The sequence below is a fragment of the Perca flavescens genome, chromosome 20, assembly GCF_004354835.1.
Source record: "Perca flavescens isolate YP-PL-M2 chromosome 20, PFLA_1.0, whole genome shotgun sequence".
NCBI lineage: Eukaryota > Metazoa > Chordata > Actinopteri > Perciformes > Percidae > Perca > Perca flavescens.
Window position 1 is genome coordinate 3,253,756 of NC_041350.1, and position 26,057 is coordinate 3,279,812.

The 26,057-nt window shown below is 41.3% G+C and overlaps 1 protein-coding gene across 2 annotated transcripts; it reads right to left on the minus strand.

The window, feature by feature from the left end:
• Positions 1-1,801: 1,801 nt before the first annotated feature.
• eapp (e2f-associated phosphoprotein) lies at positions 1,802-26,057 on the minus strand. 2 transcript variants are annotated; one of them, XM_028566028.1, is made up of 6 exons: positions 25,886-26,057; positions 21,785-21,966; positions 17,930-18,031; positions 16,775-16,889; positions 4,319-4,447; positions 1,802-3,179 (listed from the first exon to the last, which is right to left on the minus strand). In XM_028566028.1, exons 1-6 carry the CDS (start codon positions 25,951-25,953, stop codon positions 2,879-2,881), a joined length of 897 nt encoding a protein of 298 aa, XP_028421829.1. In that variant the 5' UTR covers positions 25,954-26,057; the 3' UTR covers positions 1,802-2,878. The 2 variants fall into 2 exon arrangements, with proteins under 2 accessions (XP_028421829.1, XP_028421828.1); XM_028566027.1 differs by having other exon boundaries at positions 17,930-18,034.

Here is a 26,057-nt window from a genome sequence, read left to right on the forward strand (position 1 = left end):
ATAAGGTGATCGTTTTCAGCCAATCACAACTCCGTGTTCGGGCGTACGGCTCTGACGTCGACGCAGCCCAGGGAGTTCCAACATCCGGATTTCAAAATAAAGTGCAGTAATTATATAGTAAAGGATATTTTGTAGATTTATCTTTTATATTACCTATAACTTTGAAGTTTTTGCTGGAAAACGATACTATATCTGAGAAAGAATATATTCTTACCAATCTCATAATATTCTTTGCAATTTTTTTACATTCATAAAAGTAAAGGCAGTGCTATATATTAAGACAATTACTTCATAAAAAAAAAGATTGAGCTCCCTATGTTATGTTTTCAGTTTATTAATTTTCTATTCTTTGCTGATCCCCTGGCATGTTTTATGTTTATCTCTGTTCATTTTTATCTACTTGACAATAAGTGATGTATTACAGTTTTTTTAACATTGTTTGTAATGCATACTACTACTTTAAATAAAATGCAAAAAAAAGAGAACACTGTTATTCTGTGTACATTGTTTTATTTGTATGAAACTAGTTTTATATAATTGGCCATGGTTACTAAATTTAAATAAAATATTACAAAAAGAAAAATTTCAAAATAAAGTTCTAATCAAGATTGAGACAACTTTATTCTGTGTACAACATTGTGTTATTTCTATGAAACTAGTTTTATATAATTGGTCATTGTGTTCTCCCCTTTCCTCTCTACTTCTTTTCATACTTTCAACAAAATTACAGATCTAATAAGAGCTTTGTTTTGGTCCTTTTTAGTATTTTTTTGTGATCTGTCTGTTTCAGATGTTGCTGTCTTTTGGGGTTTTATACCTAATATTACTCATCTTCCTGTTTATTTTTATTACTTGGGATGATACATTATGTCAATGTATTTTTTTGGTGTTAAAAAACCCACAAATGATGGTGATAGTGGTTAAAAAAACTAAACCATATATAGTATAAGGGATGCACCGAATCCAGGATTCGGCTGAATATTGGGCTTTTTGACGGGGCTCGGTTTCTGTTGAACCTTAGAATTTTTTCCCAGGGAACCGAACCCTACGCTTGCACTCCGCGCGCTACGCTGGTCGCCATAGCAACGGTGCCGTTGGTTACGGGAAGGTGTTTACGTTGGTGGAGTGTACAATGCAGTAGGCTGTGAGGAAGTGGACATGGATCTGGTGAGCAGTAGGCTGTGAGGAAGTGGACATGGATCTGGTGAGCAGTAGGCTGTGAGGAAGTGGACATGGATCTGGTGAGCAGTAGGCTGTGAGGAAGTGGACATGGATCTGGTGAGCAGTAGGCTGTGAGGAAGTGGACATGGATCTGGTGAGCAGAAAAAGTTGTTGTTTGGCGGCACTTTCAGTCAAAAGGCAATTCAAGTCCAGCTACATGTTCAATCTGTTCAATGCTGATTGGTCTGGTGGTGGCGAGGACCCTAAACTATACACAACATGGCCGCTGTTACAACATCTGGTCTGAAACATCTGAAAGAATACGAGTTGTGCATGAAGGAATCTCCAGACAGCAGCAAAAATGCAGCAACTTCAGGTACAGCAAAGGAAGGACAGTCCCTGTTGACTTCATTCATGTGTTTACTGTGTTCATGGACTGAGGATGGGAGGAGGAGGCAGCACAATCTCAACCAGGGGATTCGGTATTCGGGCTGAACCCCAAATATCTGGATTCGGTGCATCCATAATACAGTATACGTGTTCTTAAAAAATATAAATAGACCAATGTTAGCTTCTCGCAGCTACTGTATCTATAGGTATCGGCGTTCAGCATATGTCTGCCATTAAATTAGAAGAAATCTGAGAACAGAAATGTCAAACACGTTTATTTAGAAACTGTCTCCGTTCGTTTGACCAACAGAAAGCACTGATGAGTTTATTTGCAACAGTAAAGTTCCCCTCTCAGTACATCTTGGTCACAATTCTTACAGTACATTACAGTGTTATTAACCATTTATTCAATATCTATATCCTGATTATGAATGCTAAATGAGGAGGTAAAGTGTCACCGGGAAGTCGGTAGGAAAAGAAACAGATATCAGCCGATATATCCCTATCCAGACGTATTTCTAAAATTTTAACATCTGTATCGGCCTCTAAATTCGAGCTTCTGTGTATTCAGTTGAGTACTGACCAATCAGAGCTGCAACAAGCAGAGTTTCGGTGTCAAATCCCAGCGTTTGTGAATTTAAGAGAGATTAAAAACGCCACAGATAACTGAGGCTACATTTACATCGCTAATCTCTGTTTAAACTAACACGCCCAAAGCTCATATCTCATCTACATCCTGGTATACTGGACATAAACAGGAGGCAGCGTGGAGGCTCCGCCCACTGCTGGAAGCTGCCATGCTAACGTTAGTAGCTTTAAGTCTCAGAGAAAGCGGTCAGCCCCAGTTCTTCTTCTTCTTCTTGATCTTCTTCTATTCTTCTTCTTCTTCGATGCTGCAGCGGAAAAGAGCTGCCAGGAGGTGAAGAGTCACAAACAAACCCATGAAATAAAATAAAAACTGTCTGTTTTCGGTCAGTTTTTTTGTCAGATTTTAGTCCGTTTTTAGTCGGTTCTTTAGTCGGATTTTAGTCTGTTTTTAAGTCCATTCTTTGTCCGTTTCGGAATGCCAGGCACCACTAATTAATTAGCCAGTATGTGGAGATTTTTGGCAGCCAGCTTTCCAAAAAAAAAAAAAAAAAAGCCCGTTAAAAACAGAGGATGAACCAGCAGGACTTGCAATCACACAAAGAAAGTTTTGTGATGTTCCAAAGAAAACCCAATTTATTATTTTGGCTCCATAAAGATGCTTGGCCCGCTGAACTTTGTCATCCATCTGCCAACTTGGCCGGTGAGTCCAACAGTTAATCTCAGAGGCTGCTTGTGTGTCTCAGCAGTGGCTGGCCAGGATGTTGAAGAAGTGGTAGACCTCGTCTTTATCGAACACGGCCACCTCGGTGGAGCACTCGGTGCACTGGACCGGGTGGTAAACCTCGTCGGCGTCCATCCCGGCCGGCGCCGGGTCCGGAGTCACGTCCATGGGCGTTTCTGGCGTCGGTCCCGCTCGCCTCTTCCTCTTGTTCTTCTTCGGTTTCACCTCCTGCTGCGTTTTGTAGCGCAACACCTCGTCTTTCTTCACCGCGCAGTTCATGACGAACATGGCTCGGTACTGCGTCCGGTACTTTTCATGCCTGAGTGGACACACAAATAAATAAATAAAAAAGAAATATATATATATATATATATATATATATATATATATATATATATATATATAAATAAGTAGGCAGGTAAATGGATTTTATAGTAAGTCAGTAAGTAGGTGTTATAGTAAGTCAGTAAGTAGGTAAGTAAGTAGATTTTATAGTATGTCAGTCAGTCAGTCAGTAAGTAGATGTTATAGTTAGTTAGTTAGTAAGTAGGTAAAGGAAGTAGATGTTATAGTAAGTAAGTCACTAAGTTAGTAAGTAAGTAAGTAGATGTCATGTAAGTAAGTAAGTAAGTAGGTAAGTAAGTAGATGTTATAGTAATTAAGTCATTAAGTTAGTAAGCAAGTAAGTAGGTAAGTAAGTAGATGTTATAGTAAGTAACTCAGTAAGTTAGTAAGCAAGTAGGTAAGTAAGTTGATGTTATAGTAAGTAAGTCAGTGAGTAAGTAAGTAAGTAGGCAAGTAAGTAGATGTTCTAGTAAGTAAGTAGGTAAGTAAGTAGATGTTATAGTAAGTAAGTAGGTAAGTAAGTAGATGTTATAGTAAGTAAGTCAGTAAGTTAGTAAGTAAGTAGGCAAGTAAGTAGATGTTATAGTAAGTAAGTAGGTAAGTAAGTAGATGTTATAGTAAGTAAGTCAGTAAGTTAGTAAGTAAGTAGGCAAGTAAGTAGATGTTATAGTAAGTAAGTAGGTAAGTAAGTAGATGTTATAGTAAGTAGGTAAGTAAGTAGATGTTATAGTAAGTAGGTAAGTAAGTAGATGTTATAGTAAGTAAGTAGGTAAGTAAGTAGATGTTATAGTAAGTAGGTAAGTAAGTAGATGTTATAGTAAGTAGGTAAGTAAGTAGATGTTATAGTAAGTAAGTCAGTAAGTTAGTAAGCAAGTAAGTAAGTCAGAACGTAAGTAAGTAGATGTTATAGTAAGTAACTCAGTAAGTAAGTAAGCAAGTAAGTAGATGTTATAGTCAATAAGTCAGTAAGTTAGTAAGTAGGTAACTAAGTAAGTAAGTGAGAATGTGCCAGATGTATTCAAGGCATTTTAAATGATTGTTGTTAAAGACGAGTAAAGCCTTGGGTTCCTCGTTCAGGTCTAAACCTTGACTCTCGTTGCTGTGAAGCCTCACCTCTGACAGTCCAGGCAGAGCGTGGTCATGCAGGCGGGACAGTTGAGGACGGCATCGCTGCACGGTAAACTCTGGGACTGCCGAGGCTGCGACCGAGACCCCGCAGCGGGACGCTTTCTGACCTCGTACCTGCACAGGAAGACACCAGGAGGAGGAGGTTAGTGTTTTAACGTATTATTGTGTATTAGTCTATAGGTCCTGTATCAGTCTATAGGTCTTGTATTAGTCTATAGGTCCTGTATTAGTCTATAGGTCCTACTTTATATTAGTCTATAGGCCCTGTATTAGTCTATAGGTCTTGTGTAAGTCTACAGGTCCTGTATTAGTCTATAGGTCCTGTATCAGTCTATAGGTCTTGTTTTTGTCTACAAGTCCTATATTAGTCTATAGGTCTTGTATTAGTCTATAGGTCTTGTATTAGTCTATAGGTCTTGTATTAGTCTATAGGTCCTGTATTAGTCTATAGGTCCTGTATTAGTCTATATGTCTTGTGTAAGTCTATAGGTCCTGTATTAGTCTATAGGTCCTGTATCAGTCTATATGTCTTGTATTAGTCTATAGGTCTTGTTTTTGTCTAAGTCCTATATTAGTCTATAGGTCTTGTATTAGTCTATAGGTCCTGTATTAGTCTATAGGTCCTGTATTAGTCTATAGGTCCTGTATTAGTCTATAGGTCTTGTATTAGTCTATAGGTCCTGTATCAGTCTATAGGTCCTGTATTAGTCTATAGGTCTTGTATTAGTCTATAGGTCTTGTATTAGTCTATAGGTCCTGTATCAGTCTATATGTCTTGTATTAGTCTATAGGTCTTGTTTTTGTCTAAGTCCTATATTAGTCTATAGGTCTTGTATTAGTCTATAGGTCCTGTATTAGTCTATAGGTCCTGTATTAGTCTATAGGTCCTGTATTAGTCTATAGGTCTTGTATTAGTCTATAGGTCCTGTATCAGTCTATAGGTCTTGTATTAGTCTATAGGTCTTGTATTAGTCTATAGGTCTTGTATCAGTCTATAGGTCCTGTATCAGTCTATAGGTCTTGTATCAGTCTATAGGTCTTGTATTAGTCTATATGTCTTGTATCAATCTATAGGTCCTGTATCAGTCTATAGGTCCTGTATCAGTCTATAGGTCCTGTATCAGTCTATAGGTCCTGTATTAGTCTATAGGTCTTGTATCAGTCTATAGGTCCTGTATCAGTCTATAGGTCCTGTATCAGTCTATAGGTCCTGTATCAGTCTATAGGTCCTGTGTCAGTCTAAAGGTCCTGTGTCAGTCTAAAGGTCCTGTGTCAGTCTATAGGTCCTGTATCAGTCTATAGGTCTTGTATCAGTCTGCAGGTCCTGTATCAGTCTGCAGGTCCTGTATCAGTCTGCAGGTCCTGTATCAGTCTGCAGGTCCTGTATCAGTCTGCAGGTCCTGTATCAGTCTGCAGGTCCTGTATCAGTCTGCAGGTCCTGTATCAGTCTGCAGGTCCTGTATCAGTCTGCAGGTCCTGTATCAGTCTATAGGTCTTGTATCAGTCTATAGGTCTTGTATCAGTCTATAGGTCTTGTATCAGTCTATAGGTCTTGTATTAGTCTATAGGTCTTGTATCAGTCTATAGGTCTTGTATCAGTCTATAGGTCTTGTATCAGTCTATAGGTCCTGTATTAGTCTATAGGTCCTGTATTAGTCTATAGGTCTTGTATCAGTCTATATGTCTTGTATCAGTCTATATGTCTTGTATCAATCTATAGGTCCTGTATCAGTCTATAGGTCCTGTATCAGTCTATAGGTCCTGTATTAGTCTATAGGTCCTGTATCAGTCTATAGGTCTTGTATTAGTCTATAGGTCCTGTATTAGTCTAAAGGTCCTGTATTAGTCTATAGGTCTTGTATCAGTCTATAGGTCCTGTATCAGTCTATAGGTCTTGTATTAGTCTATAGGTCCTGTATTAGTCTATAGGTCCTGTATTAGTCTATAGGTCCTGTATTAGTCTATAGGTCTTGTATTAGTCTATAGGTCCTGTATCAGTCTATAGGTCCTGTATTAGTCTATAGGTCTTGTATTAGTCTATAGGTCTTGTATTAGTCTATAGGTCCTGTATCAGTCTATATGTCTTGTATTAGTCTATAGGTCTTGTTTTTGTCTAAGTCCTATATTAGTCTATAGGTCTTGTATTAGTCTATAGGTCCTGTATTAGTCTATAGGTCCTGTATTAGTCTATAGGTCCTGTATTAGTCTATAGGTCTTGTATTAGTCTATAGGTCCTGTATCAGTCTATAGGTCTTGTATTAGTCTATAGGTCTTGTATTAGTCTATAGGTCTTGTATCAGTCTATAGGTCCTGTATCAGTCTATAGGTCTTGTATCAGTCTATAGGTCTTGTATTAGTCTATATGTCTTGTATCAATCTATAGGTCCTGTATCAGTCTATAGGTCCTGTATCAGTCTATAGGTCCTGTATCAGTCTATAGGTCCTGTATTAGTCTTGTATCAGGTCTCCTGTATCAGTCTATAGGTCCTGTATCAGTCTATAGGTCCTGTATCAGTCTATAGGTCCTGTATCAGTCTATAGGTCCTGTATCAGTCTATAGGTCCTGTGTCAGTCTAAAGGTCCTGTGTCAGTCTAAAGGTCCTGTGTCAGTCTATAGGTCCTGTATCAGTCTGCAGGTCCTGTATCAGTCTGCAGGTCCTGTATCAGTCTGCAGGTCCTGTATCAGTCTGCAGGTCCTGTATCAGTCTGCAGGTCCTGTATCAGTCTATAGGTCTTGTATCAGTCTATAGGTCTTGTATCAGTCTATAGGTCTTGTATCAGTCTATAGGTCTTGTATTAGTCTATAGGTCTTGTATCAGTCTATAGGTCTTGTATCAGTCTATAGGTCTTGTATCAGTCTATAGGTCCTGTATTAGTCTATAGGTCCTGTATTAGTCTATAGGTCTTGTATCAGTCTATATGTCTTGTATCAGTCTATATGTCTTGTATCAATCTATAGGTCCTGTATCAGTCTATAGGTCCTGTATCAGTCTATAGGTCCTGTATTAGTCTATAGGTCCTGTATCAGTCTATAGGTCTTGTATTAGTCTATAGGTCCTGTATTAGTCTAAAGGTCCTGTATTAGTCTATAGGTCTTGTATCAGTCTATAGGTCCTGTATCAGTCTATAGGTCTTGTATCAGTCTATAGGTCTTGTATTAGTCTATAGGTCTTGTATTAGTCTATATGTCTTGTATTAGTCTATATGTCTTGTATCAGTCTATAGGTCTTGTATCAGTCTATAGGTCTTGTATCAGTCTATAGGTCATGTATTAGTCTATAGGTCTTGTATTAGTCTATAGGTCCTGTATTAGTCTATAGGTCCTGTATTAGTCTATAGGTCCTGTATTAGTCTATAGGTCTTGTATCAGTCTATAGGTCTTGTATCAGTCTATAGGTCTTGTATTAGTCTATATGTCTTGTATCAGTCTATAGGTCTTGTATCAGTCTATAGGTCTTGTATCAGTCTATAGGTCATGTATTAGTCTATAGGTCTTGTATTAGTCTATAGGTCTTGTATTAATCTATAGGTCTTGTATTAGTCTATAGGTCTTGTATTAGTCTATAGGTCTTGTATCGGTCTATAGGTCCTGTGTCAGTCTATAGGTCATGTGTCAGTCTAAAGGTCCTGTATCAGTCTATAGGTCCTGTATCAGTCTATAGGTCTTGTATTAGTCTATAGGTCCTGTATCAGTCTATAGGTCCTGTATTAGTCTAAAGGTCTTGTATCAGTCTGCAGGTCCTGTATCAGTCTATAGGTCCTGTATCAGTCTATAGGTCCTGTATCAGTCTATAGGTCCTGTATTAGTCTATAGGTCTTGTATTAGTCTATAGGTCCTGTATTAGTCTATAGGTCCTGTATCAGTCTATAGGTCCTGTATCAGTCTATAGGTCCTGTATCAGTCTATAGGTCTTGTATTAGTCTATAGGTCCTGTATCAGTCTATAGGTCCTGTATTAGTCTAAAGGTCCTGTATTAGTCTAAAGGTCTTGTATTAGTCTATAGGTCCTGTATCAGTCTATAGGTCCTGTATTAGTCTAAAGGTCTTGTATTAGTCTATAGGTCCTGTATCAGTCTATAGGTCCTGTATTAGTCTAAAGGTCTTGTATCAGTCTGCAGGTCCTGTATCAGTCTATAGGTCCTGTATCAGTCTATAGGTCCTGTATCAGTCTATAGGTCCTGTATTAGTCTATAGGTCTTGTATTAGTCTATAGGTCCTGTATTAGTCTATAGGTCCTGTATCAGTCTATAGGTCCTGTATCAGTCTATAGGTCCTGTATCAGTCTATAGGTCCTGTATCAGTCTATAGGTCCTGTATCAGTCTATAGGTCTTGTATTAGTCTATAGGTCCTGTATCAGTCTATAGGTCCTGTATTAGTCTAAAGGTCCTGTATTAGTCTAAAGGTCTTGTATTAGTCTATAGGTCCTGTATTAGTCTAAAGGTCCTGTATTAGTCTAAAGGTCTTGTATTAGTCTATAGGTCCTGTATCAGTCTATAGGTCATGTATTAGTCTATAGGTCTTGTATTAGTCTATAGGTCTTGTATTAGTCTATAGGTCTTGTATCAGTCTATAGGTCCTGTGTCAGTCTATAGGTCCTGTGTCAGTCTAAAGGTCCTGTATCAGTCTATAGGTCCTGTATCAGTCTATAGGTCTTGTATCAGTCTATAGGTCCTGTATCAGTCTATAGGTCCTGTATTAGTCTAAAGGTCTTGTATCAGTCTGCAGGTCCTGTATCAGTCTATAGGTCCTGTATCAGTCTATAGGTCCTGTATCAGTCTATAGGTCCTGTATTAGTCTATAGGTCTTGTATTAGTCTATAGGTCCTGTATCAGTCTATAGGTCCTGTATCAGTCTATAGGTCCTGTATCAGTCTATAGGTCCTGTATCAGTCTATAGGTCTTGTATTAGTCTATAGGTCCTGTATCAGTCTATAGGTCCTGTATTAGTCTAAAGGTCCTGTATTAGTCTAAAGGTCTTGTATTAGTCTATAGGTCCTGTATCAGTCTATAGGTCTTGTATTAGTCTATATGTCTTGTATCAGTCTATAGGTCTTGTATTAGTCTATAGGTCTTGTATTAGTCTATAGGTCTTGTATCAGTCTATATGTCTTGTATCAGTCTATAGGTCTTGTATTAGTCTATAGGTCTTGTATTAGTCTATAGGTCCTGTATTAGTCTATAGGTCCTGTATCAGTCTATAGGTCCTGTATCAGTCTATAGGTCCTGTATCAGTCTATAGATCTTGTATTAGTCTATAGGTCCTGTATCAGTCTATAGGTCCTGTATTAGTCTAAAGGTCCTGTATTAGTCTAAAGGTCTTGTATTAGTCTATAGGTCCTGTATCAGTCTATAGGTCTTGTATTAGTCTATATGTCTTGTATCAGTCTATAGGTCTTGTATTAGTCTATAGGTCTTGTATTAGTCTATAGGTCTTGTATCAGTCTATATGTCTTGTATCAGTCTATAGGTCTTGTATCAGTCTATAGGTCATGTATTAGTCTATAGGTCTTGTATTAGTCTATAGGTCTTGTATCAGTCTATAGGTCCTGTATTAGTCTATAGGTCTTGTATCAGTCTATAGGTCTTGTATCAGTCTATATGTCTTGTATCAGTCTATAGGTCTTGTATCAGTCTATAGGTCATGTATTAGTCTATAGGTCTTGTATTAGTCTATAGGTCTTGTATTAGTCTATAGGTCCTGTATTAGTCTATAGGTCCTACTTTATATTAGTCTATAGGCCCTGTATTAGTCTATAGGTCTTGTGTAAGTCTACAGGTCCTGTATTAGTCTATAGGTCCTGTATCAGTCTATAGGTCTTGTTTTTGTCTACAAGTCCTATATTAGTCTATAGGTCTTGTATTAGTCTATAGGTCTTGTATTAGTCTATATGTCTTGTATTAGTCTATAGTTCCTGTATTAGTCTATAGGTCCTGTATTAGTCTATAGGTCTTGTATTAGTCTATAGGTCTTGTTTTTGTCTAAGTCCTATATTAGTCTATAGGTCCTGTATTAGTCTATAGGTCCTGTATTAGTCTATAGGTCTTGTATTAGTCTATAGGTCTTGTATTAGTCTATAGGTCTTGTATTAGTCTATAGGTCTTGTATTAGTCTATAGGTCCTGTATTAGTCTATAGGTCCTGTATTAGTCTATAGGTCTTGTATTAGTCTATAGGTCTTGTTTTTGTCTAAGTCCTATATTAGTCTATAGGTCTTGTATTAGTCTATAGGTCCTGTATTAGTCTATAGGTCCTGTATTAGTTTATAGGTCTTGTATTAGTCTATAGGTCCTGTATTAGTCTATAGGTCCTGTATTAGTCTATAGGTCCTGTATTAGTCTATAGGTCCTGTATTAGTCTATAGGTCTTGTATTAGTCTATATGTCTTGTATTAGTCTATAGGTCCTGTATTAGTCTATAGGTCCTGTATTAGTCTATAGGTCTTGTCTTAGTCTATAGGTCTTGTATTAGTCTATAGGTCCTGTATTAGTCTATAGGTCTTGCAAATTTAAATTCAGTTAACTGGTGATTTTCGTTTTGTGTTCTTCACCTGCGAGCTAAATTGCATGTGGCTGCTGATTCAATAGCGATTGTTGAATTTGTATTGTAGGTGCATTATTTCCATGCTGAAGTAGTGACACTGCATTAAGATAATGTAATTAATAGTGGGTTTATTGTTATTTGCTACAGAATGCTTAGCCTATACGTCAAGATCAAAGTTGGCCTATATATATTAACTCAAAAAATACAGTTCAATCACAAACTGGAAATATGCCTCATTGTGTGTGAATAGAGGTGTATTAGTATATTTGTTTGGGTTGCAGCGAAGTGTCAGCTCCGTTTCATGGGGCGGGGGGGTACGGACCTGGCCCCACTGCTAAAAAAAATAAATCCTAAAAAGGAAATACTGAACACTATTAATACAACAATGAGCTCCCTGTTAACATCAGCACGGCCGAAAGCCTACACATCTTTCGCCGCAGGCTCAAAACACTAGGGCTGTCCTCGACTAAAGAACTTCTTAGTCGACTAACACTTATACGATTTTGCAGACTAATCGATTAGTTGATTTAATTGACAGAGCTGTGCGCTTTGAGAGGTGGTTAAGACTAGAAAAGCACAATATAAATGTAGTTAATGAACCATCTGTAAAACTGAGTTTCTCCACAATTAATCATGCAAAAGCACCACTTTAAATCTCGTGTTTACCATAAATGTGCTCAGAAGTTTCTTGGAAATGAGTAATTAATCATGAATAAGCATAAAAAATGACTAATCGACTAAAGAAATCTAAGTCGACTAATCGACTAAGAGGTGGCAGCCCTACAAAACACATCTCTGCACTCTCATTTGGCTCTTTGTAGTTTGGCTTATTTTAAGCTATAATGTACTTGAACTTACTACTTGCTTTCTGGAGTTTGTACCGTCAAGGTTGAAAGCACTTAACGGGGATACTTCACCGATTTAGCATTCAGCTTTGTATCAGTAGAAACCCAGTAGTATTTCTGAATGACTTCCCTCCCTCATGTCCCCCTAAGATGAGAGATCTCTGCATTTGGGGTCTGGAAAAAAATCTTCCGATGACGTAAAATTAAGATTTTTGCGTCATCGGAAGATTTTTTTGGCCAGAGGCAAAAGGACTACAACCAGTAGTAGGAGCTACTACCTTATGTTTCCAACCGGCCCACAGGGAGTTGGACTCGATGCCGCTAGCCGGCTAGGGGACATCCTCATCGGCTAGTGGAAAGCTAACGCTAGCCGGCCACCTGTCCCATCAATCCTGCTTGCAAGTGTCCGCTCATTAAACAACAAACTGGACTACATCCGACTTCAACGAAACTCCCAACGCGCGTTCAGAGACTGCTGTGTTTTTGTTGTTGTGGAAACATGCCTGAATAGTGTACCGGACTGTCCAGCTACCAGGCCTGCTAGCCCTCCGAGCTTGAGATGCTCTGTGTGTATGTGCAGAGCATCTGGTGCACTGGTGCAGAAATGTGGTGATTTGTATCCATTTAACTGCTAGGGTTTAATGTTTTTCCCGAAAATTTTATCAATCAGATCCCGAGAAACAGACAGCCCATATTCCGGGAATCCCGGGAAATGTATCGATATCATTCAAATATGCATTCCCAAAAGGACAATTTTTTTATTATTTGTATAATTTTTAGGACTAAAGAACACAGTTTATGTCCATCATATACACAGTTTGCAACTGATCAATTCTGCTGCGTGATCAAGTGAGCTGCGTGCTGCAGCGCTAATTATGAAATGCCAGGTGGGATGTCTGGGACTTGTCTTCTGAAAATCTAGGAAACCCTTATATAATCAATGTTTTATAGAAATCTTGTTTTTATATATTTTCGTTTTTATATATTTTAAATGTGTAACACCACTTGAGTCACGATGAAACGTTGTTTCGTGTATATGGTTGAAATGACAATAAAACACGCTTGAGTTTAGTTGTCAAGCGGTAGGCGTGCGGCTTGGGAGTGGACTCATAAAGCAGCGAAGCAGGTGCATTCAGGTTGTCATTTGGTGTTTTTCACATTTTCTGGCTTTTCTCGGCATAGAAGGCACCAATTTCAATTTTTTTTCTTCACATTTCTACTACATAAGTTACCCAATTTAAAGAGATATTCAGCTTTCCAGCGGTGAAATATTCCTTTAATTGGAAGTCGCTCTGCAGGGTAAATCCAGACAGCTAGCTAGACTATCTGTCCAATCGGAGGTTTCTGTTGCACGACTAAAACTACTTCTGAACGTACACATGTTCCACCAAAACAAGTTCCTTCCTGAGACTATTTAGCAGAGGCACCGAGGCTCCGTCCGGAGCCTAGCCCCGCCCCCAAGACGACTGTGATTGGTTTAAAGCAGAGGTTCTCAAACTTTTTTCAATAATGTACAATAATTGTGTTTTTAAGTACCCGTGTACATGTATGTATGTATGTATGTATGTATGTACATACACATATATACATATATACATACATATATATATATATATATATATATATATATATACACTGTATATACACTGTATATATATATATATATATATATATATATATATATATATATATATATATATATATATATACCATCAATGCAGTCAAGAGCACGGCAGACCTGCTTTTTTCATGCTGAATGACTTACTTCCAAGAAACGTACAAGCACATCTCTGGTAAACACGAGAATTAAAGTGGTGCTTTTAGCACGAATCTTTGTGGAGAAACTCAGATTTACAGATCTGTCGATTAAATCAACTAATCGATTAGTCGATACAACTGAATGAGTGTTAGTAGACTAAGAATTTCTTCAATCGAGCACAGCCCTAGACAGGACTTTCCCCCAGGAGAGCTGGGATGGCGTCCCGTGTGTGACATTTTTCAACCGTTTTTATTTTTTGTAACCCTTCCCCCCCAATGTTTCTTTTCCTAAACCCAACCTTTTACTCTATTTTTTTAAAGTTGTTCTCGCGATAACACTCAGGGTTCATTTACCCTTCAAAATACTGTTGCTGGTTTATAAATCACTAAACTGTTTAGGGCCAAAATACATTTCTGATCTGCTACTACACTATGAGCCACCCAGACCTCTCAGATGGTCTGGGACAGGTCTGCTACACTATGAGCCACCCAGACCTCTCAGATGGTCTGGGACAGGTCTGCTACACTATGACCCACCCAGACCTCTCAGATGGTCTGGGACAGGTCTCTGTTACACTATGACCCACCCAGACCTCTCAGATGGTCTGGGACAGGTCTGCTACACTATGACCCACCCAGACCTCTCAGATGGTCTGGGACAGGTCTGCTACACTATGAGCCACCCAGACCTCTCAGATGGTCTGGGACAGGTCTGCTACACTATGACCCACCCAGACCTCTCAGATGGTCTGGGACAGGTCTGCTACACTATGACCCACCCAGACCTCTCAGATGGTCTGGGACAGGTCTGCTACACTGTGAGCCACCCAGACCTCTCAGGTGGTCTGGGACAGGCCTGCTACACTATGACCCACCCAGACCTCTCAGGTGGTCTGGGACAGGTCTGCTACACTATGACCCACCCAGACCTCTCAGATGGTCTGGGACAGGTCTGCTACACTATGAGCCACCCAGACCTCTCAGATGGTCTGGGACAGGTCTCTTACACTATGAGCCACCCAGACCTCTCAGATGGTCTGGGACAGGTCTGCTACACTATGAGCCACCCAGACCTCTCAGATGGTCTGGGACAGGTCTGCTACACTATGAGCCACCCAGACCTCTCAGATGGTCTGGGACAGGTCTGCTACACTATGACCCACCCAGACCTCTCAGATGGTCTGGGACAGGTCTGCTACACTGTGAGCCACCCAGACCTCTCAGGTGGTCTGGGACAGGCCTGCTACACTATGACCCACCCAGACCTCTCAGGTGGTCTGGGACAGGTCTGCTACACTATGAGCCACCCAGACCTCTCAGATGGTCTGGGACAGGTCTGCTACACTATGACCCACCCAGACCTCTCAGATGGTCTGGGACAGGTCTGCTACACTATGACCCACCCAGACCTCTCAGATGGTCTGGGACAGGTCTGCTACACTATGACCCACCCAGACCTCTCAGATGGTCTGGGACAGGTCTGCTACACTATGAGCCACCCAGACCTCTCAGATGGTCTGGGACAGGTCTGCTACACTATGAGCCACCCAGACCTCTCAGATGGTCTGGGACAGGTCTGCTACACTATGAGCCACCCAGACCTCTCAGATGGTCTGGGACAGGTCTGCTACACTATGAGCCCACCCAGACCTCTCAGATGGTCTGGGACAGGTCTGCTACACTATGAGCCACCCAGACCTCTCAGATGGTCTGGGACAGGTCTGCTACACTATGACCCACCCAGACCTCTCAGGTGGTCTGGGACAGGTCTGCTACACTATGACCCACCCAGACCTCTCAGGTGGTCTGGGACAGGTCTGCTACACTATGAGCCACCCAGACCTCTCAGGTGGTCTGGGACAGGCCTGCTACACTATGACCCACCCAGACCTCTCAGGTGGTCTGGGACAGGCCTGCTACACTATGACCCACCCAGACCTCTCAGATGGTCTGGGACAGGTCTGCTACACTATGACCCACCCAGACCTCTCAGGTGGTCTGGGACAGGTCTACTACACTATGACCCACCCAGACCTCTCAGGTGGTCTGGGACAGGCCTGCTACACTATGACCCACCCAGACCTCTCAGATGGTCTGGGACAGGCCTGCTACACTATGACCCACCCAGACCTCTCAGGTGGTCTGGGACAGGTCTGCTACACTATGACCCACCCAGACCTCTCAGGTGGTCTGGGACAGGTCTCACACACTATGACCCACCCAGACCTCTCAGGTGGTCTGGGACAGGTCTGCTACACTATGACCCACCCAGACCTCTCAGGTGGTCTGGGACAGGTCTGCTACACTATGACCCACCCAGACCTCTCAGGTGGTCTGGGACAGGTCTGCTACACTATGACTCCCCCAGACCTCTCAGGTGGTCTGGGACAGGTCTGCTACACTATGACCCACCCAGACCTCTCAGGTGGTCTGGGACAGGTCTACTTGTTGTCCCCAGAGTCAGAACTAAACAGGGGGAAGCAGCGTTCAGTTTTTATGCTCCACATATCTGGAACAAACTCCCAGAAACCTGCAGGTCCGCTGCAACTCTGTTCTTTTAAATCCAGGCTGAAGACATGCTGCTTTTCTTTAAATAACCTATTTTTAACTGCTCTTTCTTTAAAATTCTTATACTGCACTGTACATTTTATTATTGTCCTTTAATGATTTTGAATTGTTTTAAATTGTTTTCTAATTGCTCTTTACATTTTATTTTTTTGTCTTTTAATGCTTTGAAATTGTTTTTAATCGTTTTCTAACTGTTTTTTAAGGTTTCATGTAAAGCACTTCGAATTGCCTTGTTGCTGAAATGTGCTCTACAAATAAAGCTGCCTTGCCTTCCCCTCAGAGGTTTAACAATAAAATGAATGATAATGTATGTGGTTCATGTATTCATTCCCTGAATACAACGCTGAGGTTAAGACGACGCAAAAATACATTTATTAAATCACATATTATGCTGTGTTAAAAATAATTCCAAAACTTTCTGGGTCTTTTTAGGTTTCCAAAAACTTTCCAGGCCTGCTGGAATTTGCATTTTTCAAATTCCATAACTTTTCCAGGTTTTTTTCAAAACGTATGAACCCTGAACACTGTATGTTTACATCCGCTGTATACAGCGTAGACGTACAACGTGGATAGCTGAAAATGTGTACAGATAACACGCCACTTGGCTTTAGGAAAGTGGGCGTGTATGTTTACGCAAAGTCACGATGCCGTGTTGTGATGTGGACTAGCCAGACCTTCCTCCGCAGCGCTGCGAGACTAGGATAAGCAGATGGTTATTAACGTGTCTCACCGTCTCCTGCGGGCGTCCACCCAGGCCTGGTCCCTGTCGTCCTTGTCGGGGTCGTACAGCAGCTCGTCATTGGTCAGTATGACGCGTTGTCCCCGCCTCCGGCCAGCAGAGCTGCCTGAAGAGGACAAGACACACACAGAGGTTATCACAAAAACTGACGCAGAAAGATTAAAGTTAAAGTAAAGAATATTCTCTGTGATTATAAAGTCACAAATGCTACTACTACTACTACTACTACTACTACTACTACTACTATTACTACCTCTCTTGGGTAAGATAATAATATGATATGATAATAAAGAGGCGTTATTTACTTCAAAGGCTGTGTATTTGTGTTATTACATCATCTGGGTCACATGACAGTGATATATAACCAAAAGAAGCACCCTGTAATTAATTCAAAACTTTAGTTTGTTTGGAAAAGTAATTTGACCGGAAGAGACAAGTATATTGTTAACAGAAATTATTTCTGAGACAAATAATTGTACAGTGACATTTGGAAAGGTTACCGGCCCCATAAACAGCTGTACTTACTCATGACTTTACATTTACTTTCATCGTTCAACACTCCGACATCTTTACACGTTAAACTAATATTTTGGGAAACCTACAGTACAGGCCAAAAGTTTGGACACACCTTCTCATTCAATGTGTTTCCTTTTTATTTTCATGACTATTTACATTGTAGATTCTCACTGAAGGCATCAAAACTATGAATGAACACATATGGAATTATGTACTTAACAAAAAAGTGTGAACTGAAAACATGTCTTATATTTTAGATTCTTCAAAGTAGCCACCCTTTGCTTTTTTATTAATAAGGGAAATAATTCCACTAATTAACCCTGACAAGGCACACCTGTGAAGGTAAAACCATTTCAGGTGACTACCTCATGAAGCTCATTGAGAGAACACCAAGGGTTTGCAGAGTTATCAAAAAAAGCAAAGGGTGGCTACTTTGAGGAATCTAAAATATAAGACATGTTTTCAGTTATTTCACACTTTTTTTGTTAAGTACATAATTCCATATGTGTTCATTCATAGTTTTGATGCCTTCAGTGAGAATCTACAATGTAAATAGTCATGAAAATAAAAAGGAAACGCATTGAATGAGAAGGTGTGTCCAAACTTTTGGCCTGTACTGTATATACTTACTCGGCACGTCCTCTCCCTCGGAGTCCGAGTCGAAGTACACTTCATCGTACATCTGAGGGTTCGGAGGTCCAGGACCGCTGCTGCCGCCTCTTGCTGTGGTGTCTGCTGGGAAAAATCAACACACCAACATCAGTAATGCTTTAGTGTGATTTATTCTTTATTTATTTGTTTCTGCACAGCTAATCGCCGTCTCACACAGACACACACAGACACACACACACACACAGACACACACACACACGTGTAAAAGAGTGAGAGAAAGAGGGATGGATATACCAAGGAAAGAGAGTGGTGGAGGGAAAGGGGGAGGAAAATAAGAGAAGTAAGTACGGATGCACCGAATATTCGGCCACCGAAAACGGCATTTTCGGATTTCGGCCGAAATACTTTCATCACCGAAACAATACGGGCGAAATGTTGTGATGACGCAAACAGAAATAGCGACCTGCACGTTCGTCAGTACCCGATCCGATCCGCCTGCAAAGCGTCTCCTCAGCAACGAGGTTGAGACGGACCACGCAGTGAAAACAATGAGAAATACTCTCTTAGAGTCGGTCAGCACACGTTTCAGTGAGATCTATACGGATCCTCTGCACTTCATCGCGACTGTACTTGATCCGCGTTATAAAGACCATTATTTGGATGCGGAAATAAAGCAGCGCGCACGAGAAATGATGCAGGCCGCGATGGAGATCAGAGCGCAGAAAAAAAGACTGGTCTCTCTGCACCAGATGAGGGGCATGCAACCTCGTTGTCTGATATGTTCAGTGAAATCCTGCAAGAAAGTCTCAAATAATAATAATAATAATAATAATAATAATAATAATAAGTAAGCTATTCTGTTCTTACGCTATATACTGTATGTGACTATCAGATTGTATCCATATTTCTGCTAGATATGTCTTTAATTAAACTTTAATATTAATTTATACAATTGCAATGCCTTGATTTTAGTAAAGTTAGTACACAGTCATAGCCATAAATGCAACGGTACTAATAATTGGCATAATTTCTTTCGGTGTTTCGGTTTCCTCTTTTTTGGTTTTCCGTTTCGGCCAAGAATTTTCATTTCGGTGCAACCCTAGAAATAAGTAAAGTAAAGAGACTGAAAGAAAGAAATTAAAGTCCAGAAAGATGGAGGACGGAAACACGACGGAGGTGACAGAGAGCCGGATGTAGGAGAGAAGGATGGGTTTAGAAAAGAGAGGAAGTGGGGAACGATGGACAGAAGAAGAAGAATAAGGGGGGGATGGAGAAGAGGAAGGAGGAATAAAGGAAAAGATGACAAAAAGGGCAGTAAAGAAGAGATGAAAGAAAATGGAAATGATACAACACACACACACACTTGAGGCTCTCATATATATATATATATATATATATATATATACAGTATATACTATATGTATAGACACGGCATGTTGACCCTAAGGCTGTGTTCGATTGAAGAAATTCTTAGTCGACTAACATTCATTCAATCGTACCGACTAATCGATTAGTTGATTTAATCGACAGATCTGTAAATCTGAGTTTCTCTGCAAAGGGTCGTGCTAAAACCACCACTTTAATTCTTGTGTTTACCAGAGATGTGCTCGTAGGTTTCTTGGAAAATAAGTCATTCAGCATGAAGAAAAAAAAAAAAGCATCAAAACATGACTAATGGACTAAAGAAATCTAAAGTTAACTAAGACCAAAACGACCGATTAGTCGACTAATCGACTAAGAGGGAGCAGCCCTAGTGGTAATTAGGGTTGCGCCGATGGACGATATCATCGATGGAGAGCAACCATCCCCCGTCAAACACACTAATCCTAGTCGCGGGCGCTGGACGGGAAATTGACGAGTGCGTCGGTCTTAAACTAGCAAAGACACGACATAGGGCTCCTTAAGTGGAAGCTACTTTTTTCCCCTTTACGTGCAACCTATTTGGGAAAAAGACCATGGCTTTGAGCAGACTTCTGATTGGCTGTAGTGATACATTCTCTCTCTCCCTGTCAGCTGTAGCTCGCTCTACCTTCTAGTAACGCTGGACACATCGGTCTCGAGTGAGAGAGAAAAAAGCGTTAAAAGTGGAACGCTATCACACTTTCCTTTCTCCCCTTATTCGACTAAGTTTGTCGACACTACTCTGTGCGTGCATCAATAAGTAAGTCTGAGGTCCTGCAGGTACGGGACGATGTCATGCATGATTTATGAATGTACGTTAGCAACAGTAGGCTAATTCACGACGGTGCTATTTTATGTGTGAGCTAATATTGCACATCTGTTCATGTGCGCTGCAAGAGTTATGTTTCTGTTTATTGAATGCGTTATTCAGTGCAAACATAACCGTGAATGTAGTTTTAATCTCAGTAATGATATGTTAGGTTATTACTCAGTAATGATGGTATGTTAGGTTATTACTGTCGCTCTGTTGAAGGCAGACGTCCCACTGTACTGTCGTTACGCAGATCAGGGACATCTGATTGACTTTACTGCACCGTACTTAAGTGAAAGTGGGTCAAGTTGTAAAACCTACCAGCAGGGCACCATTCACCATTTATGTAAAGCTACCCCCTCCCCAGCACCGCCGACGATATCATCGTCCATCACGATGTTTTACTGTAAACATCGTCAACTGCCAATTTAGGGGACATCGCCCAACCCTAGAGGTAATGTTGTTTAGTACCGCATTTTACATCTCATTTACATTTATGAAGGATCAATACTATTTATAATTTTAATATACTGCAAGTAGGGCTGGGCAAAATGGAGAAAATCACAATATTCTTGACCAAATATATCGATATTGCGACGATATTGTAGGGTTGACAGCTGGTGCTTTCACAAAGTATCTTTTACATTATCAATAAATAAGCGTCACTAATGTGGTAAACAGTCTCAAGTGAAATTATATACATCTATATGACTAAGACCAAAACGACCGATTAGTCGACTAAGAGGGAGCAGCCCTAGTTGAGTCTCATCCTCGCCTTCCTGTTGTTGCCACGGTAACCACAGTTTGAGACATACATACACACCTCTTAAGAGATCGACACACACCAACGCACAAGTATAACCTTAAAGCGCCCATATTATGCTCATTTTCAGGTTCATAATTGTATTTTAAGGTTGTACCAGAATAGGTTTACATGGTTTAATTTTCAACAAAACACCATATTTTGGTTGTAGGCCTACTGCACCGCTCTCTCTCACTGCTGCAGATCCTCTTTTCACCTGGTTTCTGTTTTAGCTACAGAGTGAGACCTCTTTTCATCTTCTGTACTATCTTTGATTGCACTCGCACATGCTCAGTAGCTCAGATGTAGATCATGTCAGCTAGCTCCATAGACAGTAAAAGAAAGGCTGTTTCTCCGACTTCAGTCAGTTCCAAGGCAGGATCAGCTGGGAGACTTCTTCTAAACCAGGGAGCACATGGAAGTAGTTCTTTAGTTTCTTATGGTGAACTTGTGTGTGTTGTAGCAGTGCTTTGCTATTGAGAACGACGTAGCATGCTAGCGTTAGCATTAGCGTTAGCATGCTAACGCTACGAGCTAACGGTTGTGGTTAGCCAGCTCATTTGTGACGTCACAGTCCGAGCCGATTTTGACCAGCTCACCAGGAGACTGAAGGCAGGACACGTTCAGAAACCAGATCTCACTCAGAACACCATGGATGGATTTATTTCAAAGTTTGTATGTGTGTGGAAGCACCAGAGACACAAAAGAACACCCCAAATCACCAGAAAAAGTGATTTTTTTTCATAATATGGGCACTTTAAGTAGGCTATGGCGAGAGCTCTACGTGGACCATTAGGTTCTACAGAACGTCCCCCAGGTTAAGACACCGACTATGAACCACAAACGGGCGGCTGTTTACCTGCGGTAGACGGCGCCCAGGTGCCCTCCAGCGTCTTGATGGTGGAGCTGAGCTCCGCCTCCATCTCCTTCTCAAACTCATCGCCGCTGGACGACTCGCTCTCGCCCGTCAGGTACTCTCGGATCAGCTTCTTCTTCTGCTCCGGGGTCCCGTTCAGCAGCACGTCCAGCTCGTCCTCCGAGCTGAAAACACAAGCTCAGCGCGTCACCTCCGTCTGGCTAAGACTCGGCAGGGGATTCTCTCAAGATAATATTATTATAATTTGATAATTTATACTGTTTATTAATCCCCAGAGGGGAAATTACAATTTACTTTTTTGTTTATTTATTTTTAACCCTTGTGTTGTCTTCCCGTCAACCATGCTACTTTGGTTTTCTAGGACAAAAATCATTTGACATTTTGGGTCGGCTTTTTGACACTTTTTACAGTGTTTTTGTTGATGATTTTAGCACCTTTTTTTGTTTCTTCAAAAGTTATAAAATGTAATAAAACACCCAGAGTAGGGCTGGGCGATAAAACAATAACGATATGTCTCGCGATAGACACGTAATCAATATCAATAGAAAATGCGGTCGATAAAATGTTCGATAACTTGTTTTTCTTCATCAGACGAAACCAGAGATTGTGAATCAAGTTTGGTTGCATGAACAAAGGCACTCGCTCTGTGGTAACCTAGCAACGTAAGGAGTGACACTAACAGCCAATCCTGTAACAGTATCATGTTTGGTTGCGCCACATCACTGTCTCGTGTTCTTCAATAACAGAACCGGCGTGGAGTGATAAGTCGAAAGTGAGTGCCGCAGCGAGCGAGGAAATTGTTGATAAACAAAAGTCAGTCATGGCAGTTTTTGGGGATTTTATAAGTCTGACCGTAGACAGACCAATGTCGTTAGACCATCGTCCCCACCAACACTGGTTATACCACAAACTTGTTTTACCACGTTAGCCGCGCTCACACTTTTGAGCACAGCCGTATTCGCCATCAACGTCCAACAACATCTGCAGCTGCAACACGGCACAAGCAGCAGACCCCCATGGAGAGGTACTCTGCATCAGCGCCTTACTAAACACTACAAGCAGCAGACCCCCATGGAGAGGTACTCTGTATCAGCGCCTTACTAAACACTACAAGCAGCAGACCGCCATGGAGAGGTACTCTGCATCAGCGCCTTACTAAACACTACAAGCAGCAGACCGCCATGGAGAGGTACTCTGCATCAGCGCCTTACTAAACACTACAAGCAGTAGACCACCATGGAGAGGTACTCTGCATCAGCGCCTTACTAAACACTACAAGCAGCAGACCGCCATGGAGAGGTACTCTGCATCAGCGCCTTACTAAACACTACAAGCAGCAGACCACCATGGAAAGGTACTCTGCATCAGCGCCTTACTAAACACTACAAGCAGTAGACCACCATGGAGAGGTACTCTGCATCAGCGCCTTACTAAACACTACAAGCAGCAGACCACCATGGAGAGGTACTCTGCATCAGCGCCTTACTAAACACTACAAGCAGCAGACCACCATGGAGAGGTACTCTGCATCAGCGCCTTACTAAACACTACAAGCAGCAGACCACCATGGAGAGGTACTCTGCATCAGCGCCTTACTAAACACTACAAGCAGCAGACCCCCATGGAGAGGTACTCTGCATCAGCGCCTTACTAAACACTACAAGCAGCAGACCGCCATGGAGAGGTACTCTGCATCAGCGCCTACTAAACACTACAAGCAGCAGACCGCCATGGAGAGGTACTCTGCATCAGCGCCTTACTAAACACTACAAGCAGCAGACCGCCATGGAGAGGTACTCTGCATCAGCGCCTTACTAAACACTACAAGCAGTAGACCGCCATGGAGAGGTACTCTGCATCAGCGCCTTACTAAACACTACAAGCAGCAGACCGCCATGGAGAGGTACTCTGCATCAGCGCCTTACTAAACACTACAAGCAGCAGACCGCCATGGAGAGGTACTCTGCATCAGCGCCTTACTAAACACTACAAGCAGCAGACCGCCATGGAGAGGTACTCTGCATCAGCGCCTTACTAAACACTACAAGCAGCAGACCACCATGGAGAGGTACTCTGCATCAGCGCCTTACTAAACACTACAAGCAGCAGACCCCCATAGAGAGGTACTCTGCATCAGCGCCTACTAAACACTACAAGCAGCAGACCACCATGGAGAGGTACTCTGCATCAGCGCCTTACTAAACACTACAAGCAGCAGACCACCATGGAGAGGTACTCTGCATCAGCGCCTTACTAAACACTACAAGCAGCAGACCGCCATGGAGAGGTACTCTGCATCATCGCCTTACTAAACACTACAAGCAGCAGACCGCCATGGAGAGGTACTCTGCATCAGCGCCTTACTAAACACTACAAGCAGCAGACCACCATGGAGAGGTACTCTGCATCAGCGCCTTACTAAACACTACAAGCAGCAGACCACCATGGAGAGGTACTCTGCATCAGCACCTTACTAAACACTACAAGCAGCAGACCACCATGGAGAGGTACTCTGCATCAGCGCCTTACTAAACACTACAAGCAGCAGACCACCATGGACAGGTACTCTGCATCAGCGCCTTACTAAACACTACAAGCAGCAGACCACCATGGAGAGGTACTCTGCATCAGCGCCTTACTAAACACTACAAGCAGCAGACCACCATGGAGAGGTACTCTGCATCAGCGCCTTACTAAACACTACAAGCAGCAGACCGCCATGGACAGGTACTCTGCATCAGCGCCTTACTAAACACTACAAGCAGCAGACCACCATGGAGAGGTACTCTGCATCAGCGCCTTACTAAACACTACAAGCAGCAGACCACCATGGAGAGGTACTCTGCATCAGCACCTTACTAAACACTACAAGCAGCAGACCACCATGGAGAGGTACTCTGCATCAGCGCCTTACTAAACGCTACAAAGAAATAACGGAGGCAGACATGTCTGTTCAGAAGCCAGGTTACCAACCTAGCACTAAACCTGCAGAAAATAGTTTCTCAGGTTTCTTATATTTAACATTTTGCACTATTTTATTACACTTTATGAAGCATTTCTTACTTATTCTTTAAGTTTGCACCTTAATGTTAAGAGATAATTGTTAAGTGTTCATTGTGATTTTAGACCTATGTTTACATTTTAATTATTTGAGTGTTTTCCATGGTTGTGTTGACATTCCTGCTTCATAACTGAGGGGATTATAATCAGAGGAAGGTTAAGTTTAAAATAAAAATGTTTAAATTTAATATATTTTTCTCCTGGTCCTTATTTTAAATAGGTCGTAAAAAATATCAATAATTATCGATATCGACCGATATGAAACACTTATATCGCGATACAGTTGTCAGCTATATCGCCCAGCCCTAACCCAGAGTCAACGAAAAGTAGGTGTGTGTGTGTTATTGTGTGTCAATGTGTGTGTGTGCGTGTGTGTCTGTGTCTATGTATCGGTGTCTGTCTATGTGTGTGTCTGTCTGTCTGTCGGTCTATGTGTTTGTGTGTCTGTCTGTGCGTGTGTCTGTCTATGTGTGTGTGTGTGTGTGTGTGTGTGTCTGTCCGTCTATGTGTTTGTGTGTGTGTATTTGGTTAAAGAAGAAACTCAAAATGTCGGATATAGAAACTTTTTTTTTTCTTTTTCTTAAAAAATTGGTCAAATTTGACCCAAGGAAAACGGGAGAGTTTAAAAATGCATTTCATCATTTTGGACCATTATTACAAAGCAAGAGCAGAAAATACAAATTAACACTCAAAAAGCTTAAAGTCAAAACTAGAGAAGTCCAGTGGGGACCGACTACTACAATAATAATAATAATAATAATAATAATAAATCATTTGTATTGAGCCCCCAAAATTAAAATGTACACTCTGTTGTTATTACACACACAGGTCCGACACATACACAGATGGAGAGATGTCTGCGACTGCTGGACAGGCCCTGACGTGTTGAGAGAGTTAGTTTACATGTTAGCATCCAGCTAGCTAGCGGCACGTTAGCGTCACGGTGCTAATAAGAAGCTACGCCGTATTTAAAGCCAAAGGTTTTTTTAAAGTAACGTTTTTTCTTTGTTTCCCGAACGTTACCTGCTCTCAGCTCTCTCCTCGTCACTCGGCTCCTCGAGCTCATACGGGTCCTCCTGTGGTTTATTCATTTTAACTGTTGGACAAAGTACAACAACATGAGAAGTTACCGAGTTAGCAACAGCAACTTACGAAGGACTGCTTCTGCTTCCGCTTCCGCTTCTTCATCGTCTTC

Bases quoted from the DNA above. Each gene is read 5' to 3' on its own strand.
- eapp (XM_028566027.1), bottom strand. From the start codon at position 25,953: ATGAATAAACCACAGGAGGACCCGTATGAGCTCGAGGAGCCGAGTGAC. The intron at 18,035-21,784 runs GTAAACAGCCGC...GATTTTTCCCAG, and splicing joins CTGGGCGCCGTCTACCGCAG to CAGACACCACAGCAAGAGGC. The intron at 16,890-17,929 runs GTAAGTATATAC...TGTCCTCTTCAG, and splicing joins CGAGGGAGAGGACGTGCCGA to GCAGCTCTGCTGGCCGGAGG.